Source organism: Quercus lobata, chromosome 12, assembly GCF_001633185.2.
Source record: "Quercus lobata isolate SW786 chromosome 12, ValleyOak3.0 Primary Assembly, whole genome shotgun sequence".
NCBI classification, from domain to species: domain Eukaryota; kingdom Viridiplantae; phylum Streptophyta; class Magnoliopsida; order Fagales; family Fagaceae; genus Quercus; species Quercus lobata.
This window is the reverse complement of record NC_044915.1, coordinates 7276868-7294326: the sequence shown is the minus strand read 5'-3', so window position 1 is coordinate 7294326 and position 17459 is coordinate 7276868. Positions and strand designations below refer to the sequence as shown.

The 17459-nt window shown below is 33.0% G+C and overlaps 2 protein-coding genes across 2 annotated transcripts; both read left to right on the top strand.

The window, feature by feature from the left end:
- The first annotated feature begins 1763 nt into the window (after nt 1–1763).
- Nucleotides 1764–4656, top strand: LOC115970162 (purine permease 21-like). The gene is made up of 3 exons (XM_031089825.1): nt 1764–2247; nt 3057–3446; nt 4412–4656. Exons 1-3 carry the CDS (start codon nt 2211–2213, stop codon nt 4654–4656), a joined length of 672 nt encoding a protein of 223 aa, XP_030945685.1. The 5' UTR covers nt 1764–2210.
- A 2730-nt stretch (nt 4657–7386) lies between these two features.
- Nucleotides 7387–16128, top strand: LOC115971574 (dynamin-related protein 1E-like). The gene is made up of 15 exons (XM_031091573.1): nt 7387–7884; nt 7994–8057; nt 8445–8552; nt 9757–9858; nt 10628–10678; nt 10790–10851; nt 11768–11858; nt 12006–12070; nt 13225–13419; nt 13536–13655; nt 13769–13839; nt 14370–14595; nt 15061–15111; nt 15197–15565; nt 15985–16128. Exons 1-15 carry the CDS (start codon nt 7747–7749, stop codon nt 16111–16113), a joined length of 1842 nt encoding a protein of 613 aa, XP_030947433.1. The 5' UTR covers nt 7387–7746; the 3' UTR covers nt 16114–16128.
- The last annotated feature ends 1331 nt before the right edge of the window (nt 16129–17459 follow it).

Sequence of the window (17459 nt, the reverse complement as noted above, 5' to 3'; positions counted from 1 at the left end):
TGGTTTCCTAATGACTATTATGATATACTAGATTACACAAGTGTTGATTATAAATCTGTAAATTCATATGAAAAGCAATATGTTCAAAGCATGAAAGGTCAAAACCAAAATTATCACAACCAAGTCCATGTGTCAAATAAAGTAAAGGGTTTGAGGGTGAGAAGAAGCAGCCTATTACTAAAGAAAAATTTGAAGTGGTTAAAAAAGATCAAGACTTGCAACAAGTTATTGAATTGAAAATTGAAGATTGCACTTGTCAAAATTTTGATGAAGAGGTCAAAGAAACAAAGGCTGAGTTGATTGTGGACAATAACATGAATGAAGAGATGGTAATTATTGAGAACATTGTGGAAGATTCAATTGTGGTCAAATATAAGGATGAGTCCACAACTCACAATCCTTAGGTATCAGTTGATTTGTTGAAGATGACTACACAATATGTTGATTTTCTTGGAGTAGAAAATTTTAATTTTATTATCAACCCTTTGTTGATTGACGTTGCAAATAAATTGAAGGTAGATGAGAAGAAATTGTATGCTACACTTTATGAAGGATTCAATTTTCAAAACCGGATCAAGTTATTAAAGCATTCGAAGTATTTGTTTATTTGGAGCAGAAAATTTCAGATTTCAAAGATGAACTCGAGAACGAGTTTGTTTCAAGTGGAGGGTCTGATGTAGGACACGATTTCTCTAATTTTTGTAAATATTTATTTTTAGTATTTTTTATGTAATTTTTGTTATTTTAGGTTTAGGTTATTTATTTCCTTCTTTTTAGGTGTTTTAATATTGTTTAGTCAAATTAGGGTTTTATATGCTTTTGTAGCTACCTTAGAGTTTCTGGTTGCCCTAGGTTTTGTTTTTACTATTTAAAAGCATTGTAGCCTCCAAAGGCAATTCAATTTTCAGAAAATTACCAATAAACATAGACCTTTGTCAAATTCTTTCTTCTGGTGGATTCCAGTTTTTTTTTCTTTTTGTAGATTCAGGAAAATCCCTCGTGGATTCGAGATTTACTACCAGAAACTAATAGTTTAGTTTCTGTTCTATCAAGAGAGCATCGTGTGTGCTTTCTTTAGACTTCAGCAACATCAGTTGAATAAAAGATCTGGGGTTCAATCTCCTAGCTACACCAAAAACCGATTGATGTCTTGGTCTGATAATAAATAGCTATCATCATGAGCGGATGCTATAGGTTGAAACTCTCTAAAATGCTATATTAGTAAAAACAATTTGGTCCTTGTAATTTGCCTAGGCTCTATGACATTTGAATTAGCCCATTTGCGTAAGAAGTTGCTCAATTTGTTGGCTTCTTACTTAACCATCTTGATTACAAACAAACAAATCCAATTCAAAGAGAATTTTTATTTTGCACCCCATGGATATACTTGTGGGGTCTGCACCAATGTGAGTGAGGTGTATATTCCTGTGATACAAAATACCACCAAAAGCTCATGGTAAAAAATGCAAATTGTGAAGCCTCATTTTAAAAAAAATATGTACTCCTGGTCCCACTGTGAAAATTCGTAGCTAGCCAATTTTGCCCGGCCTAAAAAGCTAAATTGCTAGTCAATTTTGCAATGTAAGCAGAGAAGTTGACAGATAAATCAGGCTCTGTTGCCACATGCGTGAGACTCCTCCAGCAGAGAAGTTAACAGATAAATCAGGCTCTGTTGTTTAACGTGTCCACATGCGTGAGACTCCTCCAGCAGAGAAGTTAACAGATAAATCAGGCTCTGTTGTTTAACAAGTCCACTTGCGTGAGATTCCTCCTGAATTTAATGTTCTTAACTAGTGTCTATGGATATGAATGGTTTTCAAACAACCCAAATATTAAGCCTAGCCAAGTCAAGTTTGCTGGCCTCTAGTTTTAGCTTTAGCTTGTTGTGTTTAAAAAGAAGTGTATCCGATGAGTGCAGCGAGTGTACTTTACAGCAGCTAATTTGTTTATAGTTCTTCATCATTGTTGAGAGTGTTGTACTAAACTATATGTAAATTAAATTTAACAACGTGGGGGGTTCAATCAATTCAATTAATAATGTTTATTGTTGTCAGGTAGTGGACTTAAAATCGAATCCAATCTATATCAAATAGTAACTAATTGATGTCTTGACTTTCTGTCTCCTAATCCAAATTTATCAGCTGTGTAATAGGTAAACATAAAGAAGGATGAACATATAAGCCATTTTGTTTACCATCCTCTGGATCTTCATGGAGCCTGCTCAAGAGCTGCAACAAGATACTCAAGGTTAGTCACCAAACTCGCTGATTAATTGTTAAATTAATGGAATATTTTTTTTTTCTCTTTTTACATCTTCATATTTTTTGATTTGAAAAATAAAATTCATTCAATCAGTTAATATTTGAAGCTTTATCAATTTTAATTCTTCAAAAGTGATCCATTTTTTTTAATGAAAACCAGTCAGAATGACTACTTTAGTTCTTATTGAACGTCATACAAAACGATAGGATTTAAGTCCTCTGGTACTTCTTCAATCCAGACCTGCATATCAGCAAGTCCTTTTGCCCTTCTAGCTAGAGCATGGGCAACGAAATTCCCACTACGTTTTACATGAGAAAAGGAATGAAAACTTAACTGAGAAGCAAAAATTAATGTCTTCAATGATTTGGCCATAGGGAACAAACTCGAATTCCTTTTGCTGCAGCATCTTGATTAACACTTCAGCATCACCTTCGAAAATGGCCTCCTGTAAACCAATCTCTGTTGCAAATTGAACTGCTCTATGCCAAGCAAGAGCCTCGACTTCAGCAGCCATTTGTGGAAGGGGAACCTCTGCAACTGTGAATGACATTCCCTATACAGTTTTTGTTATGCTGTTTTTGTATCTCTTAAGCTTTTAGGGAGCAATCCAAAGTCATAATCATGTACTCCTATTATCCACTCCAGGATTATAAGTAGTAAACGGGTCAACTAATGCAGTCACTACTCCAACATGATTGAAACCAATCTTAATTAATTGTTTTTTCTGGACTGGTTTATGATGATATGGCTAATACTTACATTTACTTTCTTTCAATGTTTGTGTGCATAATCAGCCGATGACAGAGAGCAAAACTCAAATAAAGGCACTTTTGTTACCAACCTAATGAAACTTCCTAGACTCAAACATTACAAGTGGTGGCTTCGTATTGCCTCTTACTCCTTCTTTCTTATTGCCGGCCAGACTGTAGCAACTCTCTTGGGAAGATTATACTTTGATCAAGGTGGGAATAGCAAATGGATGGCAACATTTGTTCAATCAGCTGGCTTCCCAATATTACTTCCTCTCCTATTCTTCTTCTCGCCATCGTTAAGATCCTCTGCAATCACCACCTTAAACACTTCCTCTACAAAATTGCCACCTCTCTCCACCCTTGCCTTTCTCTACTTTGCTTTTGGCCTAATGTTGACAGGTAACAACCTGATGTATTCATATGGACTCTTTTGTCAATTTGTTTTAAATTTAAAAATGTATAACCAAAAATTTTGAAGTTTATCCATTTGTTTGAGCTTATACAATAAATAAAAGAAAAACGTGCTTAATTTTGATAGAGTATTTTTTTTTCCACTTTTTTCCTTTTTTTCTCTAAAGAAACGAATGTAATTGAGATATATATATATATATATATATATGTGTGTGTGTGTGTGTGTGTGTGTGTTTGGAGTAATTGATAGTATTTGAATTCAAAATAGGAAAAAAAATTATTTTTTTAATATTTGAAAGGATTTGAATTTTTTTTTAACTGAAGGTGTTTTATTCAGATGAAAAAGACAAAATTAAAAAAAAAAAGGCTAAATTTTAGAGAAAAATAAAATCAACGTTAAGGAAAAAAAGGTTTGTTTTTTGTTTTTCACTAGAAGTGATTTATTCTCATGATAAAGAAAAAAAATGGCTAAATTTTAGGAAATACTGTAGTTTTCTTTTTTTCCTTTTCTTGAAAGAAACAAAATGTAACGGAGATATATATAGGGCAAAACTTAGGTACAGTACCTTATGTACAGTACCTTAGGTTCCCCACTTAAATTTTTGACATCTGTCAAATTTAATAGACCAGACAAACGGCGTTAAAAAAAGAAAAGAAAGAAAGAAAGAATATCTCATATCTCTCTCTCGGTGTGTGCACTGTGTATGCGTGCACCTGTTTCCTTTCTTTCTTTCTTTTCTGATCTATGATTCTTTCTCTCTCTCTCGGTGTGTGTATATGTGTTTACTTCTACTAATCTGTCTTTTACGTCTTTGATTCTTCCAAGTTTTCATCCCAATCCCCATTTCTAAACCCAATCGAATTTGGGTTTTTGCTCTCTCTTTGCTCTCTGCGTGTCTGAAATTCAGAGAAGAAAGAGAGAAAAAAAAAACCAGAAGGTAGTCAGTCCAAGATCAAGAATGAAGAAGTTGTGTCTTGATGCAAAGATCGAAAGCTCTACATGAAAGAGGCAGTTTCTGTGCGCAACGCCTTCGCCGCCGCGCACTCTTCTTACGCCACGTATCTCAAGAACACCGACGCCGCCCTTAGTGACTATGCTCACGGCGAGGTTTCTCACCACCACCACCACTCGCACTTGGCCCTGCATCTCCCTTCTTTGTCTGCTGCTTCTCCTACTCATCCTCCTCCACCGCTCACTGTCCCTTCATCCTCCGCCTCCGCCCCAATCTGAGCCTCACCCCCTTTCCCCGCTTTCAGATCTCTTTCTCTCCTATGTGTGTTTTTTGGTTTGAAACCCAGTAGATCTGCTTTTATTTTTTGAACTTTTCTGTTTGGTTACAGAGAAAACTGGAGATTTTAAGTTGTGGGTACAGGAAAAAAAAAAAAAAATTTAATTTTAACGCCGTTTGCCTAGTCTGTTAAATTGGACAGATGTCAAAATTTTAAGTAAGGAACCTAATAAACTGTACCTACGGTACTGTATCTAAGTTTTGCCCATATATATATATATATATATATGTTTGGAGTAATTACTTCTTCTTCTTTTTCTTTTTTTTGAGAAACTAAGTTCAACGTGAGAGAGAAAGAAGAAGCCTAAATTTTAAAAACATTGTATATAAACCAAGCATGCTGATGCTATACATGGATTTGTGTAGTGTTCTACTTCTGTTAATCTATTTAATACAATTTTTTTTTTCTTTTTTTTTGAGAATCATTTAATACAAATTCACGTATGAAGATTTCTTTCATCTTTTGTCAATGATCAAATGTCTAATGACATTTTCTCCTTCTATAAAAGGCTTAAATTTCCATCATTTTCAAAGCATTATCTATCGACCCCACCCACCATACGTTATTGGAAATATGACAACGGCCAGAAAGGTTAATAATGAAGTCATTAATTAATAGTTCAAACTTTATAGTTAAAAACCTTTTGCCTTTTGGGGTCTTTTTATTTTTTGCCTTTATTATGATTTTACTTTATTTTATCATTTGGGATTGGCCTACTGTCTGTCTTTTCTCTTTTTCTTTGGGTTATGAGATGTACATAAAAAATCTCATGACGAAAAAAAAAAGAAAAAAGAAAAAAAGATGTACATAAAAAAAGTTGCATCCAGGCCGCTAAAGAGTAAAGAGAGTTCCGGGCTTCCGCCAAAAACCATATTCAAATTCTTTCAATTTCAAACCCCAATGGATAATAAAAAATAAAAACAAACATAAAGATAAAGGGTAAAGCTAAAAGATAAAATTGAAAGTACTATAAATAAAGTTAAAAAGTAGTTGAAATAGTATAATGAGACTTAAGAATAATACTAAAAAATACAATAAAACTCATAAATAATAGAAAGAATAAGCTAAATAATAAAAAAAAAATCGACTTTTTAAGCCAATGTCAAACATAGTTTCAATTAATTGAAAAGTTTAAATATATATATATATATATATATATATATAAAAGGGGTGATACCCACTGGTTGCCATGACCTTGGCCACGTGCATGCGGGCCTATGCATGCATCATGCCCAAAGAAGGTTATTTGTACATGCCAGTGTCCATGGCTTTGCCCATGTGTACAATGGGCTGTCAATGACCTTGGCAATGTGCACACAAGGCTGTTATGGGCATGCCGACATGCTCACTGAATCGCCTCACCCCACACTTTGGCCAAATTGGCTGGTGCCTTTTTGCCAAATTTTGTTCCCAAATTCATTCTAAGATTTTAGAGAGAGTTTTTAGCGATCAATTCAGCATTCTGAGTGTTTTTTAATTTTTATAATGATTTTTCCTATTTTCAAGTTTCTAAAAATTATTTTATATATATATATATATATATATATGTTGTATGTATGGAACACATAACTAAATTCATATTTTCAAAGTCAAATTTCAAAAATTGTGTCACAATAATAATTATGTCCACAACATTTTTATTACACTTTAGGGTCTGTTTGATAAGAGGATTTTTGTTTTTGTTTTCAAAACAGTACGCTATTTTTTTTTTTTCAAAAAATTCAAATTGAAACTAGTTTTTAGATAATAATTTTTACATTATATGTGTTTGGCTCTATTTTTTAAGAACAATTTTCAAAATACTGAAAATAAAAATAAAAAATGTTTGGGAGACCATTTATATTTTTGAGATTTCTTTAAAAACTTTAAAAAAAAAGTAACATGTAGAATTTGTAAATTACATTTTTCTTTGGATAATGATAAAGAAATAAAGCTCATGTACAAAATTATTATTACAATGATAAGTTTCAAATTTGAAGTGTGAAAAGACTTTGGACAAATATGTGAGGTCCATTACTTTGAGTTTTTTCAATTTATTTACAACTATGCCATTAAAAATATTTTCTGTATCTTGAAAACATCTCTTAACCGTTTTCAAAATCTTGTTTTAAACAAGGAAAATAGGATATTGTTCTCATAAAAAAAAAATATATATATATATATATATATAGGATACGGTTTTTTGAACACTGTATTTAGAAAGCATCAACCAAACAATAAATTCAAGTGCAGAGCCCACTATTTTATGGATTGCAAAACAAAAAAATATATTTAAATAGCTTTGTCAAACAGGCCCTAAAAAGTGTTATATCTATAATATTTTTTATAACAAATTATAAGTGATAAGTTATCATTGGATGTTATTAGTAAGTAAAAAAATAATTTTAATGATATGTTCAAATTAGAACCAATAATGTCTTCAAAAAAATTTTTAAAACCAATAATAAGTAATTACTGTGTTAATTGTATTTTCAAGAGGCGTAGCATCTATTGTACACTTTCTGTCACATGCACAATTCAGTTTTTTTGAAAGTCGTTTATTTACCCCCCAAAAAGAATCATGATTTCAATTCAAAAAAGAAATTGTGTGGTGTGTGGGAAATTGCATGAATAATTAGTGTATAGAAAAAGACATTGAAATTGACTAGAGAATTTAAAAAGAGTCAAACCAAGATAGACCCGAATATAAAAATTGAAAAGGGACCTGCACGTGTCACACGCTCCCATCAAAATCACACACTCACACTATCCCTTCTCAATGACCAACATTTCCTCCTCCGCCACAATCTCCACCACCACCACCATTCCCTTAAAAAGCTCCACCACTCTCAAATTCAAATTTACAAATATATAACTGCCATTAATCAGTTACTATAACCGAAAAACAAACAAAAAAAGCAAAATAGCTTTCCTTATTTTTCTTCTCTACTTCTTTTCCATTTCTCTCACCACTCTCTTCACTCTCGTCTCTCTCACTCGTTCTTCAACCGCTTCTTCTTCTTCTTCTTCTTCTTCTTCTAGGGTTTGCGTAATGGCTACTATGGAGAGTTTGATCGGTCTAGTCAATCGAATTCAGAGAGCTTGTACAGTCCTCGGCGATTACGGCGGTGACTCTGCTTTGCCTACTCTCTGGGAGGCTCTTCCTTCTGTCGTCGTCGTCGGTGGCCAGGTATATATATAGATATGCATGTGTATGATATTGCATGTGTGTTTCAGCGCGGTGTGTGTGAGTGTTTGTGATGGCTAATTTTGAAATATATTTGGCTGTGTGAGTGTAGAGTTCGGGAAAGTCGTCGGTGTTGGAGAGCATTGTTGGCCGTGATTTTCTTCCCAGAGGATCAGGTTAGGGTTTTGTGTAATTCTTTACCCTTTTGTATTGTTTTTTTGAATTTTTGTAACAGTCTGTTTGGTTTATGTGAATTTGGAGGAAACGAAAAAGAAGACTTAGGGGCTGTTTAAGTCAACTGACTAAGTCAAACTAATTTATTTGTCTTTTTATTTTATTTCAAAATTTATTCGTTCTTTTTAAACCTTGATTGTCCAATTACTACATCACTTTTCCCTTGAAATTCTCAGCAACTAAACAGATTTAATTTGATTAATCTAATTTTTAGTTCCACTAAAGAAAAAAAAATGAAAAAAATTTTCTGTTAATTTTGTTCTTCTTTTGTAAGTAAAGGAAGAAAGTTTTGTGTTATTTGATATCATTCATTTTGGTGGGAATTTCAGGGATTGTTACAAGGAGGCCTTTAGTGTTGCAGCTGCAGAAGACAGAACAGGGGCTACAAGAGTATGCAGAGTTCCTTCACATGCCGAAGAAAAGAGTTACCGATTTCTGTATGTCATTTGTTTTGCAGATGATGAGTTTTGGTTACACTGTTTGATGTTTTTAGATGGAGCTGCGATTTCTTTTGATCAAAATGATAGCACCATTTAATGGATGGAGAAATCATAATTCTCTTTCTTGGTTGTGTTTTGCCTCATATTTGTGATCTTGTTTATCCTGGTGATTCTTGATCGTTTATGTCTATTTAATTTCATGAAAGACGACATTTTATCATCGGAAATTTTTGAAATCTACAAGAATTTTGCAATGTTTGAAATTTCTGTAGAGGATGCAATGTCTGAGTTGGTTTTTTTATATTTTTCAAAATGAAGACTTTTTCTGTTGCTTTTCTACTTCAGTGATCAATATGAATCATCACAATTCACAAGCAGTCAAGCACTATGGTTGTTAGTATTGAAAGCACAACCAATATATTTCTATTTTGTAATACTGAATTTGAGATTTCGGGAGTTTCAAAGCATATGATTTTAAGGAATCAAAATTTTTTAATCATGTAATCTTAAAAAACCTTCGGGTGTGTGAATAATTTAAAATAAAAATAAGAGAATAGAAACTTGTCTTATTTAGCCAATTGGCAACCTCTAAGTCATAATTGCTTTCATTATAACTTTTAAGTTTTAACTCACCCAAAAAAAACACATATTCTCATCGGTATTGAAAATCCTCTTTTTGTAATGGTTACATAAACATTTTCATGCAATAATTACAGAGTATAGTCATAATCTTTTGGCAATCTAACCTATTAATGTAATAGCTAGTTGGAAATCTCTCTAGTTTTTTATACATTAGGCTCAAACCTTGCTTGAAAACATATGCTCAAGCTTAATACGTTGCTACAGTTACATATGTACTCTGTAATTCCTTGTTTGATTAACTTTTGAAACACGCTTCGTGTGTGGGTTCTCTTGTTATCACAAGAATTTGGGTACATGCTATAATTCTTAAACACTTACTTTACTTTGTATGTCAAAGTATAACTTGTTACTGTAGTAGCCACAACTACAAGCAAATTGAAATTTCTCTTCTTTTTATTATTATTTTTATGCACTATGCCCAAACCTTGCTTGCAAATGTATGATATGTATGATCAGAGCTTGTTATAGCAATAAATACTGTAAGCTGTTTTAACTTGTCCTTTTTTTACATTTTGAAATGGAAACCTAGGTTAACTGATTATCTTATTTTCTTACACAGCTATGGTTCGGAAGGAAATTCAAGATGAAACTGATAGAGTGACTGGGAAGTCAAAACAGATTTCTCCTGTTCCTATTCATCTCAGTATCTTCTCCCCAAATGGTAATGGAATCTAGACTGTGAGTTAGGACTCAAGATAATAAGATTTTCCTTGTGTTCTTTCATGCACTGTATTTTTAAGCTGCGTTATTTTGATAAGTTTTTTTTTGGCTGAATTATTAATGAAATTGTAGATCATTTCAAATTTTTTAATGATTTGTTGTTTTGTTCTAATTGACAAGTACGCATCAGAGATGAGGATCCTAGCTTTGGTATTATATTATTACTGTTGATTTTCTGGAGTTTATCAAATGCATTGCTGTTTTACAGTATGTATTTTGCTAAAGTAGAACAATAGCAATGACCTTTGTGTCAGATGGCATCTGGAGGGCCCTGACGTGCCTCCTGTCAATAATAAATCATATTTTCTTTGGTGGCTCTCCAAACTTCTTCCAGTCTTTTATGTGTACCAAGCAGCATGGGAGTGTTTCTATATTGGCTGGTGGCTGGTGCATTATCAGTAGTCTTGTCTTGTTGATTGCAGTGCATTAAGTATCTATTTTTTATTTGCTTCATACATAGGTTTTTCTTATGATATCTGTTTTTCTAGTGGTCTTTGAAATTTGAATCAATTCATCTTCTCCCCCTGTGGGTGGAGAGTGAGGCCACTAGTTCAATCCCTGTTCAGATGCATTAGTCTTTTTACCTATCAGAAAAAAGTAATAATTCTTCTACTTCTGCTTGGTTCTTGCTCATTTTTTGCACACATTTTGTAGAGCATTTTTTGCAGTCCTTTACGTTATCTGATAAATTATGGTTTATGTTTTGGCAGTTGTCAACTTAACACTGATAGATTTGCCTGGTTTGACAAAGGTTGCCATAGGTATACTTCTTTAAGTCCCCCTTTGTCTCCTGTTAAGTTAGATTTATCCACATTAAATGTTTTATTTTTATTTATTAATTTTATAAACTAGAGATGTTTTGTTATTTCCAGAGGGACAGCCAGAGAGTATTGTTCAAGACATTGAAAACATGGTTCGTTCATATGTTGAGAAGGTAAAAGAAAGGATTTCTTTTTCCCTTTTTATTTTTTCATTTTATATAAAGGTTATGATCTAATTGGCAACATTCTTATTAATGATGTCATAACTAATTAATTTATGAATGTATTGCATATAATTTTCAAATAGAAGTCATCAAGTTAGAAGAATACAATCTGTGGCACTGTTCTTTAATCTCTATTGAATTCTGGTAGATTGTTCTTTAGTCTATTATACTCTTATGTGTCAATTACATAATGGGCAACCTCAGATCATTGAGATACATATCAAGAAGTCAGGGAAGAAGCTATCATGAAGGACAGACATTTATTGAGGAGTATTGGTATGCTAATGCTTATTTGGTCGAAGAACCCACTCCTTTATCTTCTGTTTGTCAAGTACCAACTTGATAACTAGTTATGTTGCCCTTGAACACCTTATACCCAAGGAACTGAAGAAATCTTATTAATTTGTTAATGTTTTTTGGGAGGACTGTAATCAAATGGTCTCATCAATGAAAGATAGATGGTGAAGAGTTTTTCTTTACCAGTCTCTTATATTATATAAGGTTTGTATGTGCAGTACTGATTCATCTCTCACTTAATTTTGATAATCCTTCCAATTGCAACTGTTTTTGGATTTGGCAGAGAACTTCCATTGAAGTTAAGTCATGTACCATGTAGACAATCTCCCAAAATTTGATTAGATTTGGTAGTTCCACTTTTTCAGATTTTTTGTTGAATTTTGCACCATGATCTTTTCTTATATATTAAAACAAAAACTTTTGTTTCACTATCTAATATTTTGTTCCATATCTTGGCTTTGTTTTGGTTCAAGCTTATGCATTTATATTCATTGGTTATATCTGCAATCTGTTGTAGTTATTGGTTCTTTACAAGCTTTTTCAACATTTATGTTTTTTTGGATTACAGCCAAATTGCATCATTTTGGCCATAACTCCAGCAAATCAAGATATTGCAACATCTGATGCTATCAAGATTGCTAGAGAAGTTGATCCAACAGGTATACTTTTTGTACATTGTTTCTACTCTTTCATCTCAATTCTACAGGCACACATGTCTGTATTTTTGTTAATATTCTTTCATGATTTCTCATAAATATAAGTTTAGGAATTTTCCTTAATACAGAGATTATGTGTTTTATTTTTAGGTGAAAGAACATTTGGTGTTTTGACGAAGCTTGATTTGATGGATAAAGGAACAAATGCATTGGAAGTAAGTATTTTGTCTTTTCGCTTCTGATATGTTCAGCACTAAATTCTTGACAACTTAAAATTTCAGTTGGAGGCTATATGATGCTTATAATTACATCTCACCTATCAAATCATTTTATTTTGAAGATATTCTATGCTCAATTTGCATTATGTACAACCCGACAAACCCTCTTTGAAAAAGTTGATGTAGAATAACCATCAGGCAATTCTTTGATTATATTTTGTATACATTAAAAGAAAATATTTGATTGACCAGCAAATGACAAAATATGGTCTTATATTTACTAGCTTTTAAACAAACAATATTCATGAAAAAAGTGCTTGTGTTGTCAGGAAGGCAGAGTACTCACTGTTCAATGTGAACTTCTGACATCACTACGATTGTGTTTGGGCACCCATGAACATATCGTTAACATTCATTTGTTGTACAGTATTTGGCAGTGCAAATCTGCCCTTGAATGTTGCCCATTTAGAAAGCATTAGTGCAAACAATAAAGAAGTTATTCCTTCCTCCATACCTCTTCTTTTCAAGGATAACATGGTCATAAGAACAACTCAATTTCAGATGGATTCTTTCTGATGCAACATAAAATAAGTGCATTTGTTAAATTTATTTGTATCTGGCAGTGCCCTAAGTAAAGCTGATTGTCTAAATGGTCATTCATTTGGGTAAGACTTAGGTAAAGTATTTAGGTGCTGTTCTTTAGGTTCCTCTCTTAAGATTCTGCCATGTGGATTTTTTCTCATGAGATGGAGGTGTATTTTTTAGGTAAGTAGTTACATGGTTGAATCTTAAGAGGGAACATAAGGAACAACATTTAAGGTACTGTACCTAAGTTTTGTCCATTCATTTATAGTAGTTCCTTGCATGATCATGTAGTAACATTAAAAAAGAAATGAAAACAAAGGATTTCCAACCATTTAGAGCTACTTTATTGTGTTCTTAGGAGATTTTTGTTTTTGGTATTAGTAGAAAATTGCTTGTTGATTGTTTCCCTAGTACTTTTGCACACCACTCATTTTTGTTCTTTGCTTTGGTAATTGCAAACTTCTGTTCCTTCTGCATTTTGAAAATTACACTAGTTTTCCACCGATGCAGAAAAGTTATATCCTCTATTCCTCTTGATATCATTTTTTTCCTGTTTTATTTTCAAGGTTCTTGAAGGAAGATCTTATCGGCTTCAACACCCTTGGGTTGGAATTGTAAACCGTTCACAAGCTGATATAAATAAAAATGTTGACATGATTGCTGCTAGGCAGAGGGAGCGCGAGTTCTTTGCCACAAGTCCTGATTATGGACACTTATCCAGCAAAATGGGTTCTGAATATCTTGCAAAACTTCTTTCAAAGGTTTTATTTATTGTACTTATTTTTCATTTATAATGTGATGACTCTTTTTGTACTTTTATTTTCATTTTACTCTATATCGGAAGGCTGCATACATTTTGAAATTGTCTTTGTTTCAGCATTTAGAATCAGTAATTAAAGCTCGCATACCAGGCATTGCATCATTGATTAACAGAAGCATTGATGAACTTGAAGCAGAGTTAGACCATCTTGGTAGGCCTGTTGCTATTGATGCTGGGGTGAGGAATTTACATTTATGTTATTTATTCTTTTTATTTATAATTAACCTTTTGGCATTGAATAAGAACCAGGTTAGGATTTTGACTGCAATTATTTTGATAATGTATATCAGGCCCAGTTGTATACTATCCTAGAGTTATGTCGTGCGTTTGACCAAATATTCAAGGAGCATTTAGATGGAGGGTAATGTATTATTCTCTGTTTACTCTCTCTTCCATTTATTTTAAATCCCATCTGACCTGCTAGGTCAGAGCCAAACTATGATGCATTTCATGATTCTATCAGCAAGAAATAGATTAAGTGATTAATTTAGATGTCCGTGTTCATTTGTGACTGAAAGCATGCAGATGTTATTAAAGGGTTTTGGTCAAAGTATTCTTGTGCAGTTTATGTTTTATATTATCTTTTACTTCACGCTTCATAAATTTTATAAATGTTTCCTTTAAACTAACAAATTTTTTGAATAGATTATACTTTGAAAAACCGTTTTCCTCACAAGGATAAGCAATTCAATTCTTGTATAAAAATGGCTTGTTTGCTTTATTATGTATATGATTAGATAAAGTTGGCCTCTAATCATTAATTGTGATTCTTTTTCTAGTAGGCCCTATATGCCTGCTATCATTATCTAAGTATGGCAAGTGCATATAATAAATCAAGTATTTGTAAATCATATATTTATTCCTGCTTACATTACTTTGCTAAAATCTCAGGCGACCTGGTGGTGATCGTATATATGGAGTTTTTGACTATCAGCTGCCTGCTGCTTTGAAAAAGCTTCCATTAGATCGTTATCTTTCTCTGCAGAATATAAGAAAAGTGATTTCAGAGGCAGATGGGTACCAACCTCATCTAATTGCACCTGAGCAAGGCTATCGACGCCTCATTGATGGTGCACTTAATTACTTCAGAGGACCAGCAGATGCTTCTGTAGATGCTGTAAGTGCTCTTTTTCTATTCATGAAGTACGGAGTTCCTTTTTATTTTTTTGAGGGGTGGGGTGGGGTGGTATTGGGGGAAGTCATAGAAATCTCAAATCACCTATGTAAGACATCTTCTCTGCTATTTTCCTCCCATTTTTGGAAGATTAAAAATGGTGGGTCCAGATAGAAAATAATCATCTCTTCTTTTTTCCCTTCCACTTTTCTACTCAACCAAAGAAGAGAAAATATCAATCCATCTTCCATTGTATCTCCTCACTTTTCCACCCTACTAATGCACTCTGAAGCAATTTATATTTAACTAACGTGTTAACAAATGTTTTCTTACATGCCGCTGAAAGTGTATCTTCTTGTTTCTAGTGCTATGAAAAACAAAACTGAATGTTTTATTGCATGCTATTTCATACTTCTAACAAATCACACCTGTAATTTGTTTTTTCTTTGTGGGAATATGGTATTGCAGGTTCACTTCATATTGAAGGAACTTGTTAGAAGGTCAATTGCAGAAACTCAGGTTTGAAATCAGAGTTTACTAGTTCCAAAATAACAACAATTTACTGCAAATGCAAGATCTAAGTTGATGTTTTGGAATGGAACAGGAGTTGAAGCGTTTTCCAACCCTTCAAGCTGAAATAGCTGCAGCTGCAAGTGAAGCATTGGAGAGATTCAGGGAAGACAGTAAGAAGACTACTATACGATTGGTGGAAATGGAATCTTCATACCTGACTGTGGATTTCTTCAGGAGACTTCCTCAGGAAGCGGAGAAGGGAGGAAATCCAGTTGCTTCCTCTGCAGACCGATATACAGAAGGGCACTTCCGCCGGATAGGATCAAATATTTTCTCTTATATTGGGATGGTATCAGAGACACTGAAGAATTCCATACCAAAGGCTGTGGCTCATTGTCAAGTGAGGGAGGCCAAGCGGTCTTTACTCGATCATTTTTATATACAAGTGGGCAAAAAAGAGGTACCAAACAACTCCCCCCACCCCCCTCTTGTTAGATTTGATTTCAATCCTATATGAAGCCAGAATATTGCAAATTTATAATGAGGCATTTGAACAGATTACAGTTTCCCTAGTTTTGCTCCTAGTCAAATCCAGAATCACGTATAGATGTGCCTGATATGATATGATCATATAACTAATCCAGAGTTGCTTAATGTAAAATTTTCATCTTTGATCAAACTCAGACAAATACAATACAGTTCAGATCTGAATTTATGCCCATTATTCATCCTTCTGTTTGTCACTGAAAAAAATGAATTGATGAGATTGTGCATGGACGGCATCTAGATCATGCTAATCTTAGTACTATTACTAAATTGCGAGGGAATTGTAAAAGGAGTACAGATAGCATTTTACTGAGTTTGTTGTTTATTCTGTAGGCCAAGCAACTTGCAGAATTGTTGGATGAAGACCCTGCATTGATGAATAGGAGGCAGCAATGTGCAAAGCGGCTTGAGTTATACAAGTCTGCAAGGGATGAGATTGATTCCGTCTCGTGGTCCAGATGAGGTGAATTGTGAATGCGTGTTAAGAAAAATTTTGTATAAAATCTGTAATAGCACTGAGGGACATGCTAGGAATGAATAGGCTATGGTTTTCTCTGCTGTCATTTTTTTTGTTGTTTTTTTTTTTTCACAAATGTAGATGTGATATATCTGTATTGAAATGCTGGGTTTTTAGTTGATCGTGATTCTCTTAAATTTGATCATCTTCAAGTTTGCTAGCTGTAACATTGATTTGTATAGGTTTCTAGAAGATTGCATATATATTCCATCATCCTTTGCATTGCTGATTTGATTCTGGTAACCATACACGATGGAAAAATGAATGTCAAATTTCAAGTTCATTGGATCAGATGGCAATTTCTAGTGATACGTGGTGGACTGATATTTGATAGTCTGATTCCAAGATCTAGTGGTCTCAGGGGCGGCGCTATGTGTTAATCAGGTGGTGACCACCCGACCTGAAAAAAAAAAAATTATATACCTTAAAAATATTGATTTTAAATTAATATATAGGTTGTTAACCACTCTAGGGAAAAAAATAAATTGACCACCCTAAATAAAATTTTGAGCCATTAAAAATAAAAATTGCTCTATAAAATTTTGGTTCGTTGAAGGTTGAATTGCTCAACTCAAACAAATACAAATTTCATCAGTCCAAACGATAATACAAATCAACCATTCTTGAATTTAAGATCTCATTTTCTTCACGCTCGTGATTTAGGTTTCAATTCCTAAAATACCCTCAAACATTTGGTGGTGAACGTCGATGTAAAGAAAAAAAAAAAAAAAATTGGTGGTCGTTTGGCACATTGGGCTGGAGGCTTCTACGCTTGATATAACCCAAAACAAGTAAGAAAAAAGAATTGAAACAAATCACGTTGGACACAAATGCTTATATTTCACCTCCCCTAAAAAACAAATAGAAAAAATCAATGCTTGAGTCTTGAAGTGAATATATTGACAATATTATATACAATTTAAAGCATTTGTTTGCAATTAAAAAAAATGACAAGATGTAAATAAATTTTTTTTTTTAAATGACAATATAATCTTTCGTAGCACATTAAGTCCTTTTTAGTAATTTGGATTGAAACATCAATTTTAGATAATAGCTCAATTGTTAAACTGCATTTTTATTAAATTTGTGTTTTCAAAAGGAAAATTTTAAAATCACTATTTTTTTTAAACACATTTTTTCAAACAAGAATTTGTTGGATTTATGTGATACATTTTATAGATACGCATATATACTAAAATAAAGTTGAATATTTTATTAAACATGATTAATATAATAGTTGAATGCCTAAATTGAATTTGTTGAATGAATTTATAGTTTATCCTTAATCCTT